Source organism: Lissotriton helveticus, chromosome 4_1 (genome assembly GCF_964261635.1).
Source record: "Lissotriton helveticus chromosome 4_1, aLisHel1.1, whole genome shotgun sequence".
Classification (NCBI taxonomy): Eukaryota; Metazoa; Chordata; class Amphibia; order Caudata; family Salamandridae; genus Lissotriton; species Lissotriton helveticus.
In genome coordinates this window covers 448,286,341-448,308,862 of record NC_136063.1, presented here as the reverse complement: position 1 = coordinate 448,308,862, position 22,522 = coordinate 448,286,341, and the positions used below count along the sequence as shown (strand labels likewise).

General features: G+C 46.2%; 1 protein-coding gene across 1 annotated transcript in view; it reads right to left on the bottom strand.

The window, feature by feature from the left end:
- CDH17 (cadherin 17) overlaps positions 1-22,522 on the bottom strand; it is a 408,277-nt gene that overhangs the window by 93,621 nt on the left and 292,134 nt on the right. The window contains exon 11 of the mRNA XM_078687034.1: positions 11,688-11,764. Within this exon, the coding sequence (XP_078543160.1) occupies positions 11,688-11,764 (77 nt within the window). The remainder of the gene's footprint in view (positions 1-11,687; positions 11,765-22,522) is intronic.

Genomic DNA, 22,522 nt, shown 5'->3' with positions numbered 1-22,522 from the left:
GTCAATGTGTTTTACTGTACGCTTTTTTGTGGCTACGGAAGCCGGTTTAGTTGCTCCCACTGTGGCTGTCTCAGCCAATGAATTCCCTGCAACGTGAACGCCATCACGCTGATGACTCAGTGAATGTATCACGTGAGTTTTTGATAGTTCTTTCTTTAAAAGAACTAATTGTTCCCAAAGTGCTTTCTGCTTTATTGTGGCACCTGTGTCATCTTTGTAACCATTTTGAATCCATTTCTGCAAATCGTTATTGTATGATTTGACGCAGTAATACGAATCGCACACAATAAGTGTCGGGAATTCGCGATCGGCATTATCTAGCGCCATTTTTAATGATATTATTTCAGTTTGTTGTTCTGAATTATTTTCCACTGAGTGTGTTTTTGTAAGTAGAGGTCTTAATTTACCTCCGCGCCACACTTCTTTTACAATTTCGCATGTGGCTTTGTAAGCCAGCTCTCCCCAAACTGAGGGCTGAGCATGACCGTCTGTATATATTACACAGGCGTACTGTCGTAAAGGCAGAATGTCGATTGGCAGAGGGTATTCTCTCTCATATTCTAGATATTTTAATTCTTTCATTTCCGGGTCAAAATAGTATTTTACTTTGTCTGTAGCAACAGAATTTACCCATTGTATCCATTCTGGATTCAGTGCAGTTGTCGGTAAATTACATGGAGTTGTTAATGCCTCAAAAGCTGATTCTGCTGTTCTGACTGTAACCTGTCTACCGTCTGCTTGGTATTTTTCTTTTGCTACAGCTGTTTGAACCGCATGAACAATCTTTTCCTTAATGCTGAACCTTTTTTCAGCTTCTGTGTACAAATGTGATTTGTATGCAATTGGTACCTTCTCTCCCTCATTAGAGATCAGGTATGTGAATCTGCATCTTCCTGGGATTACTCGAATCACAAGGTTGCGTGTATTCTCACGTGTTTGTAATTTTGTTTTAACTAACATATCTGTTTGTAAAGATCTCAAAATTTCTGTGTGTTTTTGAGTCCAATTGATTCTTTCAAAATCTGGTTTTATTAGATCATAGAGAGGTTTAATTCTCTCTGCATAATTTATAATGTAAGTTCTTCCGAAATTTAGGAAGCCTAGAATTGATTGCAAGTTTTTCAGTGTTCTAGGTGCTTGGATTACAGCACATTTCTCTAGGAAATTGTCAGCCAGGCTTTTGCCTTCACTTGATAGTTCATATCCTAAAAACAGGACTGTTAGATGGGCAATTCTTGACTTTTTAAAGTTAAATTTGTAACCCTCTGCTGCGAACCCAAGTATTATGGTGTTCACTCTCTTCAAGTGAGTATCCAAGTCATCATCTGTTAGATAGATGTCGTCGACATAAGATAATGCCTCGTCATCATATGTTTGTAGTAATTCTGTTACTCTCGCTGAGAATATTCCTGGGCTGTTCTTGAACCCCTGGGGCAAACGACAGAAATTTTTTTGCGTGCCATTTATTGAGAACGCCGTCAAATATCTGCTCTCTGGTGCTATATTTTGACAAAAGAATCCATTAGAAATGTCTAATGTGGTTTTGTATTTTTTGCGCACTATGTTATTCATTAGTGCAGCACTATGCGAGTTTTGTACTGCAAATGTTTTGCAACATGAGTTAAGGTGTCTGTAGTCCAAAACAAGACGATATGAATTGTTTGGCTTGGAGACAGGAAACAAAGGGTTGTTCATTTGTGATGTGCAGGTTTCAATCACCCCCTGGTATTTAAGTTGATCTAGGATCTCTTTTACCTGTTTTTTAGCTTCTTGCTTAATCGGGTACTGCCTCTGTGCAGTAGGTTGTGATTTTAACTGGATTTTGTGAGGAGGAGAGTCCTCATCCCATCCCACAAGATTTTTATATAAGGCAGGGGCTTTAGCTACTGCCCACTTTCTTGCAAGTGTATATTTTTTATTAATTGGAATATGGTTTGAGAAGGCAGGCATAATTATTTCTTCACCATGTGGGCACTCCCTGACAAACTCTGGAGGCCAGTCTCGTTCAGCTAGAAGGATGTCATAGCCCTTGGACAGATTATCCCAAAATAGTCCCCTTATTTTTCTAGTCTTATCCCCCTCTATACGCAATGTTATTTCATATATTTTATGAGGTTTGCTAACTCTGGTATCTGCAGTTTCCACCTGAATGTATTCATTCGTGTCCACTGTCTCCAGATGATTCATAAGGACTTTGCGAGCTATGCTCACTTCTGCTGCGCTGTCTAGCATTGTCTGAGCCCATTCTCCGTTTTTCAGCTGTGTCCTCAGTATTCTTGGCATTGTTTATTACTTTAATACTGGCTACCTTCTTTTTTGGAAATTGTAATTTTTTATTCAGATGAGCAGGTTCTTTGTCTTTGGACTTGACGTGCTCTTCCCTTAGTTCTGATCGTCCTCTTCTTTCCGATTTCTGCGAGGAAGTCTGAAAAGATTGAGAGGGACGTGTATCAATATCTTGATATCTATCAGGTTTTTTTATATTATCCCTATTTCTAAGGTTGTATTTTTTCACAGAGGGCTCCCTTTGGGGAGACTTGCGTCCTTGGTCAGGAGATCTTTCTCTCCGCCGAGGAGACTTTCCTCTGGACTGGAATCTTTTTTCTTTAGGATTGGATTGCTTATTTCCATCCCAGCTCTTATTTTGAGTGTTTAAATTATTTTTAATAAATACTTTTTCAGGACTTTCAACTAGTTGGGGTTTCACTGGTATTCCACCCAAACTATCTCTTCCTAGTTCTTCATAGGATTTTTCTATGATTCTGGCAATTTCAGATGGTTGGTCTGCTATATTTATCTCTTTTAACCTCTGGCGAATCGCCACATTTGCTGCTTCTCCCTTTATGTTGGCTAATAATATTGCAGAAACCTGCTTGAAGTCTTTCAGTAATTTCATACCGAGAGTTAAAGCGGGTTCTGGACCGTATTCATCTTGAATTTGTTTTAGCACATCTGGTATTACTGACATGGATGGAACACCATGTGTTTTTGTGTAAATGGAAGCAAAGACTGTACCCCAAGTGTCACAGTCTTCCACATGTGGTGCGATTCCCATTGGAAGACAGATAGTCAGAATCCTGTGTTTCTCAACCGGGGTGGTATCTGGAAACACCGCCTCTATTTGAGTTATTTTTTGTGCTAGCCAGAAAGGAATTTGTTCCCGTTTTGCGGGTACCTTACCTAGACAGGACTGTATGTTCTGTGGTGTAATTTTATTTGTGTTCCCCTGATGACTGGTCAGCTGTGGAATTTTAATAGCTGGTTGGATTGTTGAAGTCCGCATTACATATTGGACTAATTGTCTATGTATTTTTATTAATTGTTTTAGCTGTGCTAAAAGTTCTGGTGCAGGCATTTCTTCAATGTCTGGATGTGGTGTGTATCCGGCTAGGACCGGCCACGTTGCTCCTGGTCTACCTAGTGGACCGAGCCTGGTGATGTGATTATTATGTTTTAGGGCGCCATTAAACAAGAGCAGGTGCTCTTGGAATTTGAGTGGTATTTCCACCTCCTCGAAAGGAGTGTACTCATTAGGAGGTTCCTCTATTTTGTAATAGTGGAAGTCCTTTGTTACAGCGTTTGCTGCTGGAAAGTTTATCCATGAATAGAATACCTCTGTCTGCCGATATTCGTGTGCCTCAATTATGAATATGACTGTACCACCTCTTGGTGTTAGTCCATTTTCTATAAGTTTTAAGGTTATAGATTTTCTTATGTTGACCGGGATGAGTATTATATCCGGGTCATTTTGCTGCAGAGTATTATCTGCTTCTAGGAGTTCAGCTGCTAGTCTAACTGTCTCCCTTTCTTCTTCAGTTTCTGACATACTATTGTCAAGAAGATTATTTTATTTATTTGCAGATCAGGTTTCTATGGAAACAAAGATTAGATGCACAATATTTTGGAACAGTGTATCCTTCAACGTTGAATAAACCAAGAACCATACATAGGAGTCTCCTCCTGTGAGGTTTGGCGGATATGACCTTTCACCCACTCCAGACGTCTTTGGAGTATTATGGGAAAAAAGGGGTCTGTGTGAAAAAGCACGACTGAGTTACTCTAATGTCTTGCGTTAGTTTTATCGCCTATCCAAACGGTTGGGCGCCATGTAGTGTAGTTCCTATTATCCCAATAGGCTCTGCGCATTGGAATAATATCTTCAATAGTATAGACCTAGGGCAGAGGTAAACTAGGTCTTCTACCGACGATATTAGACTTAAAGTTTTGTGTTTGCCAGCTAGCTCAGAGTTCACTAGAAACTTTCTCGAATAGGCAAGGAGGATTTTAACCTCCCTGGATAGACAAGAAGGGATTTAGTTTCTGACAACCATAGAACATGACAACTTTGCTCTCCCCTAATCAAGAGTGTATCTCTAGAGTCGTGTGAAAACAAAAGACAACTTATTTTACTCAGTCAGTACATGCATTCTTAGTTTCACCAGTTTGTAGAGAAATAAGAGATGGGCACGGTTCAATAAAAGATGTTATTTAGTGATCAGTCTCTTTTCTCATACAAGAGAAATGAATCGCTATTATTGCAATACTTGTAGTTAAGTAAAGTGCATACAGTAGAGACAGAATTATAAAATAATACTGTAAAAGCATTGATATGGTTTCTGAGCCATATGATACTTTAAAATGGATAAAATAGATACATACATATATACATTTGACTACTCATACTCAACTGGTGCTTCTAATTACGCCTACCCCAATGTACCTGACCTAAGCCTAATACGTGGGCGGGAGTAGATAAGTAGCAGTTTAAGTTAAGTTTGTTTTGCCAAGGGACTGACTCGAGAATTCTCTGCGAGGGGTTATTCAGTTCTGTACCTGAGATCTAGAATGATGGAGGGCTGGTATCTCTTATCCCAGGTCTTGATATTCCAGCTGCCTGCGAGGGCTGCTTGGAAGCGCCGGAGCTGGATTTCTCTGCAGGAGAAAGGCAGCGTCTCGTTCTCAGCGCGTCAGGAAGGCGGGGCAGCGTCTGTGGGCTTCGCTCTCTGCTGGGCTCCTCAGCACGTCTCGCTGCTCCAATCTCGTCACCACCGCATGTGTTTGCTTAAGGCAATGTCGGTAATATTTATACCTGAAAGGTGCCGAGATTGACGTAAGGATGGACATATATACGTCAATAAGGATGTCATATGAACGGGCTCGTTCGCACATTCTTTTGCTGAAGTTCTCGGTGAAATCAAAACAATGGCTATGGGAATTTCCCAAGTCGCTGTAGGTTTGATTTGTTTTGAGAACTCCGTATGCCTTATCAGGGGCTGGAGGAATATCGCTTGTCTAATTAGATGGCATGCGTTATGACCTAATCAGATAACGCGCTTCTGTGCCGTGGTGTGGCTTAATCAGATAACGGTTTTTGCACCGTTGGATGGCTGCTAGTTAATTATTAACCAAACCAGGGTCAGGAATAGGGGAATCGATACAGTACCTATAGGAATACATCACAGCCTCACCTCTTTTTTGCCTGTCTGGGAGGAGTTCGTTCGGGATCTGTGGGTCCTACAGGTGGTACTACAGCTGGGCTACAGAATAGAATTTGGGTCTCCTCCGGTGGATGTGTTCAAAGCTACCCCTGTTCCCAGGTCTCTGGCAAGATGTCATGCTCTATTGGACAGAGTTCGGGGCTTGGTGTCAAAGGGAGCTGTGGTGAGGGTGCCTGTGAGTCAACAGGGTCAGGGGGTTTACTCAATCCTGTGTTTGATCCAAAAACCAAATGGGGACTTCCGTCCGGTCCTGGATCTGAAGGCGGTGAACTTGTGTATCCCTCATCGGTCCTTCAAAATGGTGACTCTGCAGTTGATTCTTCCCTTCCTGTCGGTGGGGGATTTCCTGGCTTCTCTCGATCTACGGGACGCCTATTTTCATGTGCCAGTGCACGCGGATTCACAGAGGTTCCTGCGTTTCTGTGTAGGGGTGGATCACTACCAGTTCCAGGTATTACCGTTTGGTCTGTCTGCCTCTCCGAGGGTGTTTACTAAAGTGTTGGCACCCTTGGTGGGTTTGTTGCATGCTCAGGGTATACAGGTTTTCCCTTACTTGGACGATTGGTTGATTTCTTCCTCTTCTTTCCTTCAGGCTCAGTCACATTCCCGGGAGGTTTGCAGTCTCCTTCAACGGTTCAGGTGGATTCTGAACTTGGAGAAATCCCATCTTCACCCCACTCAGGAACTGTTGTTCATTGGGGGGGTGTTCAACACCAGGTTGGGGAAGGACATCCTGTCGGAGCCCCGCAGACTGACTCTTGTGCACAAACTGAAGAAGGTGTTGGGGGCTCGGTCTTCCACGGCTCGCCAGTGGTTGCGTGTTCAGGGGCTGATGTCAGCAACTGTGATGATTGTTCCTTGGGCCCGTTTACACTTATACCCCCTGGTGAATCATCTTCTGGGGCATTGGGATCCGGCCTCTCTGAATTACGAGCTGTTGGTTCCGGGGAGTGTGTCCGTCGCCCGGGAGTTGTCCTGGTGGCTGGTGGATCGGAACGTCTTACAGGGCTCGCCCTTTGTGTCCCAAGTGAGGTTGGTCCTGACGACCGACGCCAGCGAACTGGGTTGGGGTGCGGTCTTGGGTCAGGAGTCGGTGCAGGGTCTTTGGTCTGTGCCGGAGGCGGAAATGTCCTCGAATTGGCGGGAATTAAAGGCGGTTCAGTTGGCGTTGTCTGATTTTCTGCCTTGGATCCTCCAGAGGGATGTGATGGTGCGGTCGTACAACACGGTGGTGGTGTGTTATATCAACCGCCAGGGGAGCGCGAGGGTGGCTTCCCTCAATTTGTTGGCTCAAAGTATAGGCCTATGGGCGGAGTCTCACTTGTTGTCTCTGAGGGCTTTACATCTGCCTGGGATTTTGAACTCGGAGGCGGATCGCCTGAGCAGGGTGTTTCACTCCCTGTCCGACATGTGCCTGTCTCAGGAAGTCTTTGGTTGCCTGATGGCCAGGTTCGGGATCCCGGTGGTGGACCTGTTTGCAGCCCCGGGGAACGCCTTGAGGGAGAAGTTTTGTTCTCTGGTTCGCTCTGCCGCGGTTTGGAGGGTGGATGCCCTGTCCTTCCGGTGGGAGGGGGGCCTGATGTATGCCTTTCCCCCTATTGCCCTGCTGCCGCGTGTTCTGCTGAAGGTCAAACTGGATCGAGCTTCGGTGCTCCTGGTGGCTCTGGATTGGTCCAGGTGGCCTTGGTTCCCTCTGTTATTGAAGTTGGCAGTGGGGCCTTGCTGGAGGTTGCCGGTGGTCCCTTGTGCCTTGTCGTTTCCCCCTCTGTCTCGGGAGTGTCTGGTCCGCCTGAGGCTGGCGGGTTGGCTGTTGAGAGGATGAACCTTGTGGCGTTGGGGTGTTCTCCTTTGGTGGCGGTATTTATTCAGAGGTCCAGGCGCCCTTCTACTCTCAAATCCTATGCCCGGCATTGGGTTTCTTTTCAGTCTTGGTGTACGGCGAGTGGGTGGTCTGCGTTGGAGGTGGATCCGGTACTGGTCTTGGACTTTTTGAAGGACGGCTTTGACTTGGGGCTGGCTGTGTCCTCCCTGAGGGCTCAGTGGGCTGCTGTTAGGGCCTTTCAGGGTACGGTCTGTGACCCGGTGGTTCCCCTGGTGTCCCGTTTGTTGCGGAGTTGCTTCCTTCAGAAGCCTGTCATTCGGTCCTTTGCTCCTAGTTTGGATCTGCCTCTGGTTTTGGGGGCTTTGCAGGAGGGCTCCCTTTGAGCCTATGCTGGAGGTGTCTTTGAGGTTTCTGACGATCAAGGTGCTGTTCCTTGTGGCTATTACGTCGGCTAGGCGGATTGGGGAGTTGGGCTCTTTGCTTTGTTCGGCCCCTTTTTTCCTTTTTTTTCCTGATCGGGTGGTACTGCGGCCTGATCCTTCCTTTGTTCCCAAGGTCCCTTCCTCTTTTCACTGCTCTACGGATCTGGTTTTGCCTGTTTTATGTCCTGATCCTCTTTCAGAGGTTGAGGTGCGGCTGCACTGTTTGGACGTTCGGAGGACTCTAGAGATCTATTTGTTGCGTACTGAGCCGTTTCGTAAGGTGGATTCCCTTTTTGTGACCTTTGGCCTGGCTGGTCAGGGTCTTAAGCCTTCTGGGGCTACCCTCAGTCGTTGGCTGCAATGGGCTGTGGGTGCTGCGTGTGAGGCTGTGGTGTGTTGGCTCCGGGGTCTGTTAAGGGAAGGTCGACTCGGGGGGTGGCTGCTTCCTGGGCTTGTTTTCAGGGGGCTTCCATGGCTGAAATCTGCAAGGCTGCTACCTGGAGTTCTCCACACACCTTTATGTCCCATTATCGTTTGGTGGTTGGGGGACTGATTCTGCTGGGTTTGGGGATGCTGTGTAGCGTTCTACTCCGGTGGTGTGACTTTTATGTGCTTTAATAAAGTCTGCTTTTTGCTACTGAGTGAAGCCGATTATTGCTTTGGTATCTGCTCATGTAGTTAGGACTGGGACGGGGAGGGCTGACGAGGAGGTAATGACCGGTTACTCACCTGTAATATTCATTACTCCGAGTCGTAGCCCTCCCCGTCCCAGTCCAGGTTCCCATCCCTCCCTCCCTGTTTCGGCTTCTTGTGCTTGTTAGGTACAGGTTGTTGATTGGCAGGTCACTGGGTTATATGCCTCAGGGTATGGGTGTGGCCTGGAGGGAAGGGATGGGTTTCAAGTTGCTTGGGAGTTTCTGGTGGGAGGAGCTATGCTCATGTAGTTAGGACTGGGACGGGGAGGGCTACGACTCGGAGTAATGAATATTACCGGTGAGTAACCGGTCATTCTTTGAACCAAAGGATGGATGGCAGAAATGCTAGGAATGTAGCCAATATTTTGTGTTTTATAAATAAATATGTACTAAAAACAAACACTTGCGTAGCATGCAATAGATCCTACAGCATCTCCATGTGCTGATCACCTGTGATAGAAACTGGATCAGCAGTCTTGTGTTTCTGCTTAAAGATAATAATGGAAGTCGACACACTCAGCTCATGGGTAAGGACATTCCATGCAATGCTGCCTGCGCGGCAAAGCCCCCTTCACCTTTACATCCTTAACCATCCGGCACCCTTCACCTCCGGCATCCATCACCTCTTCATTCTTCACCTCTGGCATCCATCACCTCTAGCATCCTTCACCTCTGGCATCCTTCACCTCTGGCATCCTTCACCTCTGGCATCCTTCACCTCTGGCATCCTTCACCCTTGGCATCTTTCACCTCTGGCATCCTTCACCTTCGGCATCCTTCACCTCTGGCATCCTTCACCTCTAGCATCCTTCACCTCTAGCATCCTTCACATCTGGCATCCTTCGCCTCTTCATCCTTCACCTCTTCATCCTTCACCTTGGCATCATTCACCTCCGACACCCTTCATCTCCGTATCCTTCACCTCCGGCATCCTTCACCCCCGGCATCCTTCACCTTCTGTATCCTTCACCTCCAGTGCCCTTCACCTTCTGTATCCTTCACCTCTTCATCCTTCACCTCCGGCATCCTTCACCTCTTCATCCTTCACCACTGACATCCTTCAAATCCGGCATTCTCCACCTTTTCATCCTTCACCCCTGACATCCTTCACCTCTGGTATCCTTCACCTCCAGTATCCTTCACCTCCAGTGTCCTTCACCTGCAGTGCCCTTCACCTCCAGTGCCCTTCACCTCTTGCATCCTTCACCTCTTGCATCCTTCACCTCCGGCATCCTTCGCCTCTTCATCCTTCACCTCTTCATCCTTCACCTTTGCATCCTTCACCTCCGACACCCTTCACCTCTGTTTCCTTCACCTCCGGCATCCTTCACCCCCGGCATCCTTCACCTTCTGTATCCTTCACCTCCAGTGCCCTTCACCTTTAGCATCCTTCACCTCCTGCATCCTTCACCTCTGGCATCCTTCACCTCTTCATCCTTACCTCCGGCATCCTTCACCTCTTCATCCTTCACCTCTTCATCCTTCACCACTGACATCCTTCAAATCCGGCATTCTCCACATTTTCTTCCTTCACCCCTGACATCCTTCACCTCTGGTATCCTTCACCTCCAGTGCCCTTCACCTCCAGTGCCCTTCACCTCTTGCATCCTTCACCTCTTGCATCCTTCACCTCCGGCATCCTTCGCCTCTTCATCCTTCACCTCTTCATCCTTCACCTCTTCATCCTTCACCTTTGCATCCTTCACCTTCGACACCCTTCACCTCTGTATTCTTCACCTCCGGCATCCTCCACCTCTTCATCCTTCACCTTTGACAGCCTTCACCTCTTCATCCTTCACCTCTTCATCCTTCACCACTGACATCCTTCAAATCCGGCATTCTCCACCTTTTCATCCTTCACCCCTGACATCCTTCACCCCTGACATCCTTCACCCCTGACATCCTTCACCCCTGACATCCTTCACCCCTGACATCCTTCACCTCTGGCATCCTTCACCTCCAGTATCCTTCACCTCCAGTGCCCTTCACCTCCAGTGCCCTTCACCTCTTGCATCCTTCACCTCTTGCATCCTTCACCTCCGGCATCCTTCGCCTCTTCATCCTTCACCTCTTCATCCTTCACCTCTGTCATCCTTCACCTCTGGCATCCTTCACCTCTGGCATCCTTCACATCTTCATCCTTCACCTTTCATCCTTTACATTTTCATCCTTCACCTCTGGTATCCTTCACCTCTTCATCCTTCACCTCTTCATCCTTCACCCCTGACATCCTTCACCTCTTCATCCTTCACCTCTTCATCCTTCACCTCTTCATCCTTCAACTCTAACATCCTTTACCTCTTCATCCTTCACCTCTTCATCCTTCACCCCTGACATCCTTCACCTCTTCATCCTTCACCTCTTCATCCTTCACCCCTGACATCCTTCACCTCTTCATCCTTCACCTCTTCATCCTTCAACTCTAACATCCTTTACCTCTTCATCCTTCACCTCTTCATCCTTCACCTCTAACATCCTTTACGTCCTCATCCTTCACCTCTACATCCTTCACCTCTACATGCTTCACCCCTGACATCCTTCATCTCTACATCCTTCACCTCTGACATCCTTGACCCCTGACTTCCTTCACCTCTTCATCCTCCACCTCTTCATCCTTGACCCCTGACATCCTTGACCCCTGACATCCTTCACCTCTGACATCCTTCACCTCTTCATCCTTCACCCCTGACATCCTTCACCTCTGACATCCTTCACCGCTGTGCTTAAGTAGTAATATTCTGACTGGCTCTCCTGAACACCCCAGAAGATGTACTCCAGGACCCACGTCAGCAAGAGAGGAAGGAGCCGGAACGTGCCCACCTTTGACCTTTCACACCATCGTTTAACGTGATCCTGTCATTCGGTGGAGCCCACCGAAGGGACCCTTTTCCTTGTGCAATGTACTCTCTTATTCTCATTCAAGGCAGCATGGACAGAAACGCTTCCAGCTACCAGTGTAAGGTTCTAAAATAGATTTGATCAGGGATTATAAGGTTCACAGATAGATTTTTAGTCGGGGATCATCAAAACTGCACAGTAGCAACAAATTCTGCAGATCTAAAGAAAACATATTGAATCAAATGTAACGTTTGCTGTCAATAAAATGTCAAAAGTACTCCAAATAAACCGTTTCCGCTATTAACAAAAGACAGTAAATCCTCGAGGCTTATTCTTAAGTGGAAATATTCAAGATCAACCTCCTTCAAGGTCAAAAATAAACCAGGGAAAGTAATGGAACGGTAATACTTACATCAAACTTATCAAAGATGGGGGGATGTTTGTTGATATCAATGACATTGACTTGTACCAGACACTTCGTTGTATAAACTGCAAGAAAAGAAAACATAACATCACATGAGGAAAAAACATCTGTATGAAGACACTTGGCGAAACCGTGCCTAATTCTGAAGGTTAAAGCAGACTTGTTAACAGCTGTCGGAGTCGGGGCCTCTTTTGTTGCTTACTTTTGACAATGGAATAATAAGCACAGCAACGGTGTCAATCCGCGGGCAATAAAGGGCAAATCTTATTGGCTGAGAGGCATCCACTTGGAGGCGAGCATTAGAATCTAAACTAAGCGTGATTTACCAGTCAGTGAGCAATTCCTATCCTGTTTGACAAGCGGAAGGCGTGCAAGCACAGCTGCCTGTTGGTCCCTCAGGCGAATGAGGCTCGAGGTTAGATGAGAAAATATACACCTATTCCGAGTACTACAGGTCACAATGAGGCATTACATGCGGCATCTATGTTTCGCTCCTCGAATACGCAGTGCTTAATTTGTAAAAAAAGAAGTGCAGGTGCTGAAAATTTTGCCAAGGAAGCCACAGCTCCCTTCTTCCTCCGGGGAGCCCCACTTTCAGCACTCTCACTGCCTCAGTCTCTATCTTCTAACCTTGATCTGTTGTCTGTCCCCTACGTCTTTGCTCTAAGAGTCTATCCTCTCAGCTCTCTAATTGCTTTCTATAATCTTTCTCATACCTGGTGTGTTACCTTATTCCCTGCATTTCTGAGTTACTCTCTATTCATTCTACCCCTGACCTTTTTCCTCTTCACTTCTATCCATGCTCTGCTCACTCTCCCCTCGATCTTGGCTCTTTACGATCACTCTTCTAGCAGTGATTAGCTGTGCCCTGTGTAAAGATGCTAGGACACCGCATTAGGTGTTAAACTTATTTATTAATTGCCGGAGCGCCGAGGCTGGCTTCCTCTAGCTCTCGCGCCAGAGAACAATGACCCCGCCTACCACATCCTGTGACGTGGTTCCTGTTCCGCTAAAGGAACACTAGAGCGCTACCACATCTCCCCCCTTTATGCACCATAAACAAATGTACAAAGTCTTACTTCCAGTCCATTTCATAGTCCTTGAATCTCTCAGGTACCTTAATTCTTCTCCCCGCTCGAGTCTCCACTCTCTCATTCCTTCTCTCTTCTCCCGTTGTCTCATGTTCTCTTCTTTCTCTCGTACCTTCTACTTCCTCGTCCTTCGTCTTCCTTTCACTCCCTTCTTCTCCTCTGCTTCTTCCTCCCGTCGTTTCACTCCGCTCTCTTTCTGTACCTGCCCTTAGTCCTTCTGTTCCTTTCTCATTCCTTCCTGTCCTTTCTTCACCTTCACTTTCTCCTTCCTCCAAGACATCCTCTGTTCCTTCTTCTACATCATCTTCCCATTTCAGTATCTTGCTGCATTTAGCCATTCTGTCCATCGACCAAATCTTACCATCGCTCAGGAGAGCCGATCTGGCGTAGGGTTCCACCACTTTAAGGGGAGGTGAGAACTTGCTCTCTCCCTTTCTCTTCATGATGGCTAACTTCACCCTTACCCACTCACCTTTGTCCAGTTCTGTGCTGTGAGTGTTCCGTCTTCTGTTGTAGTGAGACGTGTAGACTTCCTGAGCTCTCTCCAAATTTTTCCTGACCACCGCCGGTGACCACTTGCTCTGGACAATCAACTTCCTCCACGCTGCATTGTCCTTGGTGAACGCTTCTCTGCCTCTTAGGATCTTGAAGGGGCTGTAGCCTGTGCTACCCGGTGTGATTCTGTATGCCCAAATCATCTTCTCAAGCTCCTTTTCCCAATCCATTCCATCTTCAATGGCTGCCTGTATGGTGCCCATGATCACCCTATTGAAACGTTCCACTTGGCCGTTCCCCGCCGGGTGGTAGATCGGGGTGTGCTTCACTTCAATTCCGTTTCTTTTGGTGAAGGCTGTCCATTTTTCCGAAGTGAACTGGGGTCCATTGTCGCAGGTGATGATCTTTGGGATTCCTTCGCTGACAAACGTGGTGCGCAAAAACTTTATCACGGCTTCAGTGTCCACTCGCTCCAAGATTTGTATCTCAGGCCATTTAGAATACCTATCGATGGCAACCACCACATATTTTTGAGTGCCTTCCTTGTTCAGAACTGGCCCCATTATGTCCACCGACAACATCTCCCATGGCCCATCTGGAATCGGAAACCTTCCCAGCGGTGGTCTCAGCATGCTCTGAGCTTTGTCCGACTTTGCACAAGACTCGCAAGAGCGCACATGTCTTTCCACCTGCGCGTCGATGGCAGGCCACCAGTATGCTTGCCTGGCCAAGGCTTTCGTTTTTGTGATTCCCTGGTGCCCTTCATGTAGCAAGGACATCAGTCGTTCCAACAAGTCTCTGGGCGGTACCACCTTGTCCCCTCGGAGTAAGAACGTTGGATTTTCAGCCAAGGACAGTTCCTCTCGGACTTCCCAGTACCTCTTCAGTTCCTCCTTTAAGTGTCTTTTCTCTGGCCAGCCGTGAACTACATAACCTTTCACAGCTACTAAGTCTGTATCTTCACCGTAGGCCTCCTCCCATTCCTGGGCGCTTATCACCTCTTCAGTGTCCTGGATGGTGGCTACCACGTACCCATCCCATTCTTGTCTTTCCTCGTTCCGTGCTTCTTCCATGGCGGCTGCCCTACTTAGGAAGTCGGCTACTTTGTTCTGTGGTCCTGGAATGTGCTCGACTTCATAAACATAGTCCAATAGCCGTAAAGTCATCTTGGCTATCCTGGGTGTAGCATGGTCATGTCCGCTTGATGTTAGTACGCGAATCAATGGCTTGTGGTCGGTTCTCACGAGGAACTTGGCGCCCCACAAGTATTGTCTAAACTTCTCGACCGCCCAGACCACTGCCAGCATTTCTTTCTCCACCACACTGAACTTCTCCTCATTGGGTGAGAGCGAGCGGGAGGCGAAGCTGACAGTCGACATCTCTCCTGACTCCTCTTTCTGCATCAGTACAGCTCCCAAGCCTCGATCGCTGGCGTCCGTGGTGAGAATAGACTCCGCTTTGGGGTCGAATCCTTTGAGGGGAATGGCTGTTCCCATTTCTTGCTTGAGCGCGTCGAACTCGGTTTGCTCTTCCTTCCCCCATTGGAACCGGTTCTTTTCCTTGAGCAGTTGCCGTATGTGGTGCGTCTTTGTAGCGAAGTGAGGAATGAATTTGCTGTAGTATTCGGCCATTCCTAGGAATGACCGAACATCCTCTTTCTTTTCCGGGGTGGGTGCTTCCATGATGGCTCTCATGTTTGTTTTCTTCGGAGTTATCCCTTGCCCGCTCACCTCATGTCCGAGGTATGTGACTGACTGGACGCCCAGATTGCATTTGGTCCATTCGGCGGTCAATCCACTGTCCTGCAGCTTCTGTAGTACTTTGTGAAGTTTCACATTGTGTTCTTGCCTCGACTTCCCCATCACCAGAATGTCATCTTGAAAGAAGAGAACGTCTTTCAGGTCTTTCAGGAGCTTGTGCATAATTTTCTGGAACACGGCAGCGGCTGAAGCTAGGCCGAATGGCATCCTCACGAACTCGTAGCACCCGAATGGCGTGATGAACGACGTGAGGTGGGTGCACGACGGATGGAGTTTGACCTGATGGTAGGCCGACAAGAGGTCCACCGTGGAGAACCATGCGACGTCCTTCGTTTTCGCCAGCATTTCACTGATGCGTGGTAAGGGGAATTTGTCTATGACAATGTTTTTGTTTAACTCTCTTAAGTCCACGCAGAGACGTACCTTGCCATTGGGCTTTTGGGCTACAACCAGGGGCGACAGCCACTCTGCGCTCTCTATCGCCCTAATGACTCCTTCCTTTTCTAGCCTTTCTAGTTCTGTTTGTACTGCCTCCCTGCTGCGGAACGGAATGTTCCTCACTTTGTGGACGACTGGTACTGCCCCTTCTTTCAGTTTGATGAGGTGTGTGTACTTGCCCAGCTCACCGATCTGCCCGTTGAATACCTTGGGATATGTCTTCCGCCACAGCTGTACGTCTTCCTTGATTTCCATATCCATGAGCAGGATTTTCTCTATGCCTCCTGGGTTGAGCTGGATCCCCAAGGCTCCTTGGTCCTTCCAACTCAGTACGGACGGGCCTCTCTCTGCAACGTACAGCTTGCACTGCGCATGACGGCCTCTGAATTCAAACAAGAGCGGGCAGTATCCTAGCATGGGGATCTTTTGTCCAGTGTACGTTACCGGTCTCACATCCATGGGTAGGAGTGCTCCTTTGACCCTTGACGCGAAGTTGTCTTCCCACACCTGCCTCTGGACGATCGAGATGGGCGCTCCACTGTCCGCGATCATCTCCAAGGGTATTCCTCCTATGTGCATATCAAGCCTGGGCTTGTCTGAGTTGGAACCATCCATCTCCAGAATCTGGACGTCAATGTACAGGAATTCCTCCTCCTCCCCTTTGTCGTCCTGATCGCTGGAATCGTCTCGCTGATCCTGGTCCACCAAACGCACCACTGTATTCTTCGGTTTCCTGCGACACACCTTCTCGTAGTGTCCAAAGATGTTGCAATACGAACATCTAGCTTTGAAAGCAGGGCACGCTTTGTCGTTTCCTAGGTGGTTAGTGCTCCCACACCTGTAACACTGGTTTTTTCCTGTCTTGTGTGACTTGCTGTCCACCTGTGATTTGTTGGGGAAATCAGCTCTATTTCCTCCCTGGGTCTTCCTCGTCTCATTTTGCCTCCAACGGTCGTTTCTGTTTGGCGCCATTATTCTACACACCGCTTGCGATTCCTGGGCGTCTCTCTTCGCTGCTTGAGCGCACCTTCTCGATAGCTCTGCTTTCTTTACCATCGCCCAGATTTCCTTGAGTGGAGCGTCGCCGTTCACCCACAATTTCTCCTGTATGTGGGCACTAGAGGTATGCATGATAATTTGGTCCCTGATGAATTCATCCAGCAGTCCTCCAAATCTGCACGTGACAGATAGCTTTCTCAGCGCTACAACATATTCATCCACTGACTCTCCGCTCTTCTGCTTCCTCTGAAAGAAGTTAAATCTGTCAATGGCGACGCACACCACAGGCCTGTAATGTGCGTCCAAGTCTTCGATGGCATGATCAAATACCTCCGTGTCCGTTGCGGCTCTTTCTCCTTTCACAATCGTGTCTTAGATCCTGAGCCCTTCTGGACCCAAGTTGTGGAGCAGAATCTTCTTTTTCCTCTTACTCGAGAATGGGATGTCGCCTTCTTCTTCTAGCGCCTCCAGATAGTTAAGGAAGTACCTCTTCCAGTCTTCCCATTTCCTTTCCGGTTCTCCGCTTTTCGTGAGGAATGGAACTAGTTGGGTGAGGCATGTGCTCTGGCTCGCCATGGCTGGGGCGTTCCTCCTGGGCTTTGGTACAGTGACTGTTTGCCTGGACGGACTCCCTGGGGCGTCTTGCTCTCCTCCCTCGTCCTCTCTGTGCTCTCCCTCGCTGTCCTCTCCCAGTCCACTCTCTGTGGTGAGAGTTGTGGCTCGTGAGCTGCCTCCCACCTTCTTACTCGATGGGCCTGCGGTCTCCGCCAGCGTGCGCCTCTTCTCTCTGGTGCTGAGGCACTTCGAGGGCTTACCGTGATGTTGGCCAGGTACTTAGTGGATCCTCGTGGTGACGTCTGCAGCCTCGCAGTGCACACTTCCCCCTCGGGATATAGTCTCTTCGGGCTGTGGCCTTTCCTGGGCTCTGGTGACTGTGTGGTGTCCCCTTCTGGCTTGTGTGCGTTTTCGGGCGTTTTTGGCGCTCTTTCCACGCTCTTTGCTGCCTTGCCGGCTCCTCTGCCGCGCTCCGTGTCCGTTTTTCGTATCTCACGCGAGATGCGTGCAATCACAGGGGTCGCGTGCGTTCGGGTATTAGTTATCCCGACTCGTCGCCATTGTAAAGATGCTAGGACACCGCGTTAGGTGTTAAACTTATGTATTAATTGCCGGAGCGCCGGGGCTGGCTTCCTCTAGCTCTCGCGCCAGAGAACAATGACCCCGCCTACCACATCCTGTGACGTGGTTCCTGTTCCGCTAAAGGAACACTAGAGCGCTACCACACCCTGTCCTCTACATCCTTTCATTCTATCTTCTCTCTTCTTAATGCTCTCTTCTTCACATTATGGCTGCTTTCTCTTTGTATCCGATTTGCTCTCCTTTTCTTCTACTTAGCTCTGTCTTATCTCTCTCCTCTCCTGTTGTTTCTTTCTCCTCTTTACTCCTGCTCTCTCTCTCATCTATAACACTGCTGCTGCCTGTGACCTCTGCCGTCAGCCTGTACATGTCCTTGCTATTTTGAACTCTGCGTTTTCCTGTTGTCTGTCCTAAAGAAGAGGAAGATGACATGTGTTTTACTTTCTTACCTAGAACGAGTGCAAAAACAAAATGTACACCAAATTAAAATGCTTTTTTTGCATATATTAATCAGTGCAGTATAACTGGGTTATTTGCAGAACAGGTAGCTGCTCGAGCACAGCAGGTGATGTCACTACTAGTGCTGCCTGTAATTAATAGGTCCTGGGATGGCGACGGCATTGGCAGCCACTGCTCAGCTTGCTGTGACCCTACCTGCTACAGCACAGGCATTGTCCCCAGCCGTAATGCTGCCAATGCCGGTAAGTATGGCTGTGGTGCCTACTGGACTCACCCACGCTCAGCAATTACCATGCTGGGGTGCAGCACACAGAATCTACAGGTGACGGCATGGCGCACAAAAGTTGTGTTGGGCCACAGCCGCATATAGCACGTTGAGGATAGCAGCAATGCAGGGCTGCAGGATATGCTACTCTGGCTACACAGCAAGTGGAAAGTCCACACTTACTTTTGTTTATTTTTCCTCAAGAAACCTCACTCCCAAGTTCCAAATGCGCTCTCGCAGCTTCCTTGCCTCAACTCCGTCTTGAGCCAGACCCCAGCTGCAATTTTTACTTTTACAGTGAAATTTAAGGCGCCTTTCTCGTTGATTGCCCATTTAAATCACCTTGTATTTATTTGCATTCGTTGTATGGGCATTACTACGAATACACCTTGTATATAATTTGTTTTATTTGCGCCCCTTGTCCACAATACATAGTTCCTCATGTGTCACTTGCGCCGTTCACTATTTCACCAGCACTTTTGCACAGTATAAAACAGGTTACATGTCATTCAATATAACACAGTGCTTTTCTTGTCTTTACATATATGATGAATTATATAAAAAAAAGTATATCTTTGTTTTTGCAAATTATTGTCTCCCTGGTTTCCCTTCCGTGCTCGTAGCAAATAATTGTGCTCCCTTAGAAATTGCCTTACAAATAATATCCTCTGAGACACTGCTATATGTTCCACGCCGTTGCCCTGGTCTCTACCAGGTATATGGGCTAACTCCTGTAGTTTGTTACTGTCGACTGTTAATCCGGTGGACGCTTTGGGTTGCTGCTAGGGAGAGGGATTTAGAGCGGAGTTTCCTGGTAGGTTGGTGGAAATTCAATTGGTTATTGAAGTACACTGGTCCTTCATTGTGTAGTGTCTCGTAAGCATGGGTGAGCAGTTTGAACTGGCATCTCTTTGCCGCAACTGTTAGCCAGTTTAGTTTCCTGAGTTGAGGGGTGATGTAAGTCCATCTGGAGAGGTCGAGGATGAGTCTGGCTGCTGTGTTCTGAATAGTCTGAAGTTTCGTCATGAGTTGGGCAGTGATTACTACAAGGAGGAAGTTCTAATATGTTGGTGACGGGGAATTGTGAGACTGTTCACCTGGTTTTGGGTGTGAGGCATCTGAAGACCTTCCTGAGCTTTGGAGTGTAAGGAAGCATGCAGAGGAGACGGAGCTGACCTGCTTCTTCATGGATAGCTGGCAGTGGAGGATGATGCCAAAGGGGTACAGGTTTGTTCTGTGGGTTTGGTGGTTGGACCCAGCTCAGCCGGCCACCATTCATTCATTGGAAAATACCATAACACAAACATACTGTTAATCTTCTCACTTTTACCAAACAAATATACCATGAACTACTAACTGAAATTAAATTCAAAACTAGCAATTACTATCCATAAAAATAATCATTGACTTTGAAAAAGTAAGTATTTGAACACTTTTAAATATATACCCGCATATATCTATTCAGGGGTGTTATTACAAGTGTAATCAAAGTATATTGAGACACATCCAAACTAAATGTTGAACTAAAGTGACAAAAAAACTATAATCTAATAATGGAATCCACCTGCTATCAATGACATGAACACAAATAACTCCCCTAATAGAATAATTTGAAGATACATGGATTGGCAGACTCCAGAGTTCCGGGCACAGGTGCCAACACAGCTATCATGTACCATGGTGGATTGTATGTGATAACACCATGACACAGAAAGCAAAACAATGACATGGAAGGGTGGCACAATTTCTTCCTAAATACTTTAAGATGAAGCAACCTTAAAATCTACCAATATTTAGAAGTATTAACAAAGAGCAATGAGACCAACAACTAAGAATAGAACAATCTACAGCCGAACTAAAACCAAAAGTAACAAAACAAACCAAAGAAATGCCCAAATTTTAGAAAGCAGTTATTTATTAACAATCATGGAAAACTATACCTAGACTTCTCAGCAAGAACATTACCCTAAAAATCCAAACTAGCAACTAAATTCACAATATAACTCTGAACAACATAAATATATTTTTTAAGGTATTTACCTATAGATATTTTGAAAACAATTTTTGGAAATGAATCTAAAATATATACTTAACCTTAAGCAAAATCCCCTCAGAATGAAAAGTAAAAAATAAAATAAAAGGACCTTTCATTTCTGTAGCTGAAGTCCATCAATTTGAAAAAATATATAATTAAATTCTTCAAATGCAGAAACAAAAATCTCCCAAAAATGCAAACATTTTGAAAAACGAAATGAAATTAGCAGTGAAAAAATAATAATGTAAGGGTGTCATCCAAAACCTAAAAAATACGCTCTAGTAAAACTGACAAATCAAGGAAATTTAGAATAATAGTGGTTAATATGTAACCAATTCGTTTTTCCTTAAAAAAGTACAAACAATGAGAAGAAATCAAGGCCCCCAAAAGAAACACCTGTAAGAGAAAGACAAAACACCCACTTACGAAATAAAAAAAACACATAAACATCAGAATTTACATATTAATAACTCTAAAAACACATACATTTAATACATTATTAACATTATAATGAAACATACACACTAGAATGAGACCTACCACTCTTAACTACCACAAATTTGTACTTGTTGTGAATATGAAGTACTGGACAAGAGGGACTCTTCTGGGGTGCGCCTCTGACTTGCCCTTGGCATGTGCGACTCCTTACAGTAGCCACAGCCCCTTCACTCTATAAAATGACATGTGAAGAGATGATGATTGCTAGTAAAAATCGGTGTTCTTGGATGAAAAAGCCCGTTGACATAAAAACCCTGTCTGGAGCAGAAAGTAGAAACATCAACAGAAGAACAGTCCATGCAATGAGGAGAAAGAAATTAGATCTGGGAGGGATACAGACAGAAAACTAAAAGAGCTTCTAGAAGCATGGAACTATGTGTGGATAAACTCTGACTGTGTTGCGAAACAGTGTGTGCACAAAATGTCCCTGTTTATATGATCCAGGCAGGCCCAGGAAGTTGCACCCTTTTGGACTGGTCAAATCCAAAGGAAATCTTGAGATCATCCATCTTGGATTGGGATAAGAAGGGACCTCAGCTGGCCTGACCACAGGCAGTAAATCATATAAAGGGAGTCCTGAAACGTTCTGCTCCCTTTTCCTAGAAGGAGCTGCTGCTGCACCTGAAGAGCTTGGCCAGCGATTGAGGCAATACAGCTGTTCCAACTGAGATGAGTAGCACACACCTATTTGCCTCATTAGGCAGAAAGGGATCGCAAGCCGGCGTGGCGGTCTCACTGCTCTCCATTGAGCAACTGCAAAGTAGGGTAATTAATTACACACCTCTGTCACACCACATTAATTTTGTGTTCACTGTCAGCTTTTGCATTTTGTGTCCTTTGTATTGAAAGGAGGAAGATTTCATATTACAAATTGGGCTTTAAGTTAGATCACCTTAAAAGTATACAAAATAGCTACAGCTGTGTGATACAGAGAGGAAACGTGGAAAAGCAACAAGGGTATATCAACCAATTAACCTTTTGTTTTGAACTGTCCCTGTTGTGAAAACCAGAACTAATAGTTCAGTTAATTTGATTTTGCACTTTGTATAATTCCTTTACTAAGTTGAATGTGAAGCATATTTTGTCCCTTGCAGTTCATTTTTGTTGCCCACTTGTAATTACAAATTATGCTGAATCCCAACCCTTCTCATCCACTGAGAACTAGTATTTGCCATTTAATTCAAACATTGTATAGTTGTAAGTAATATTGTTCTTCTTAGATGCTGCCAAGCTCTTCACTAAACAGTGTTGGTACTTGTTGGAAATTGAGTTACTGGAACACTACTCAAGCAGCAATTACAGTTCTTGTCAGGGTTAAACACGAGCCCCAAATTAACCTGTGCTTAACCCTCGGGTAGCTTGGCACGAAGCAGCCAGGCTTAACTTAGAGACAATATGTAAAGTATTTATGCAGCACTTCAAACAGTACTAAAGCGAAAACACAACACAAGAAAAAAATCCCACACCAATTTAGTATCATAGAGTACAATTTAATAAATTATTTGAGACCAAAGTGACAAAATCCAATCTGTAGAACCGGAGATATGCAATTTTAAAGATTTAAGTGAAAACAGTGCTTACAAGAACAAAGTGCCAACTGTGTTCATCTGGTCATGCCGTACTGGGACAAAGTCACAAGCTCTGGCTGA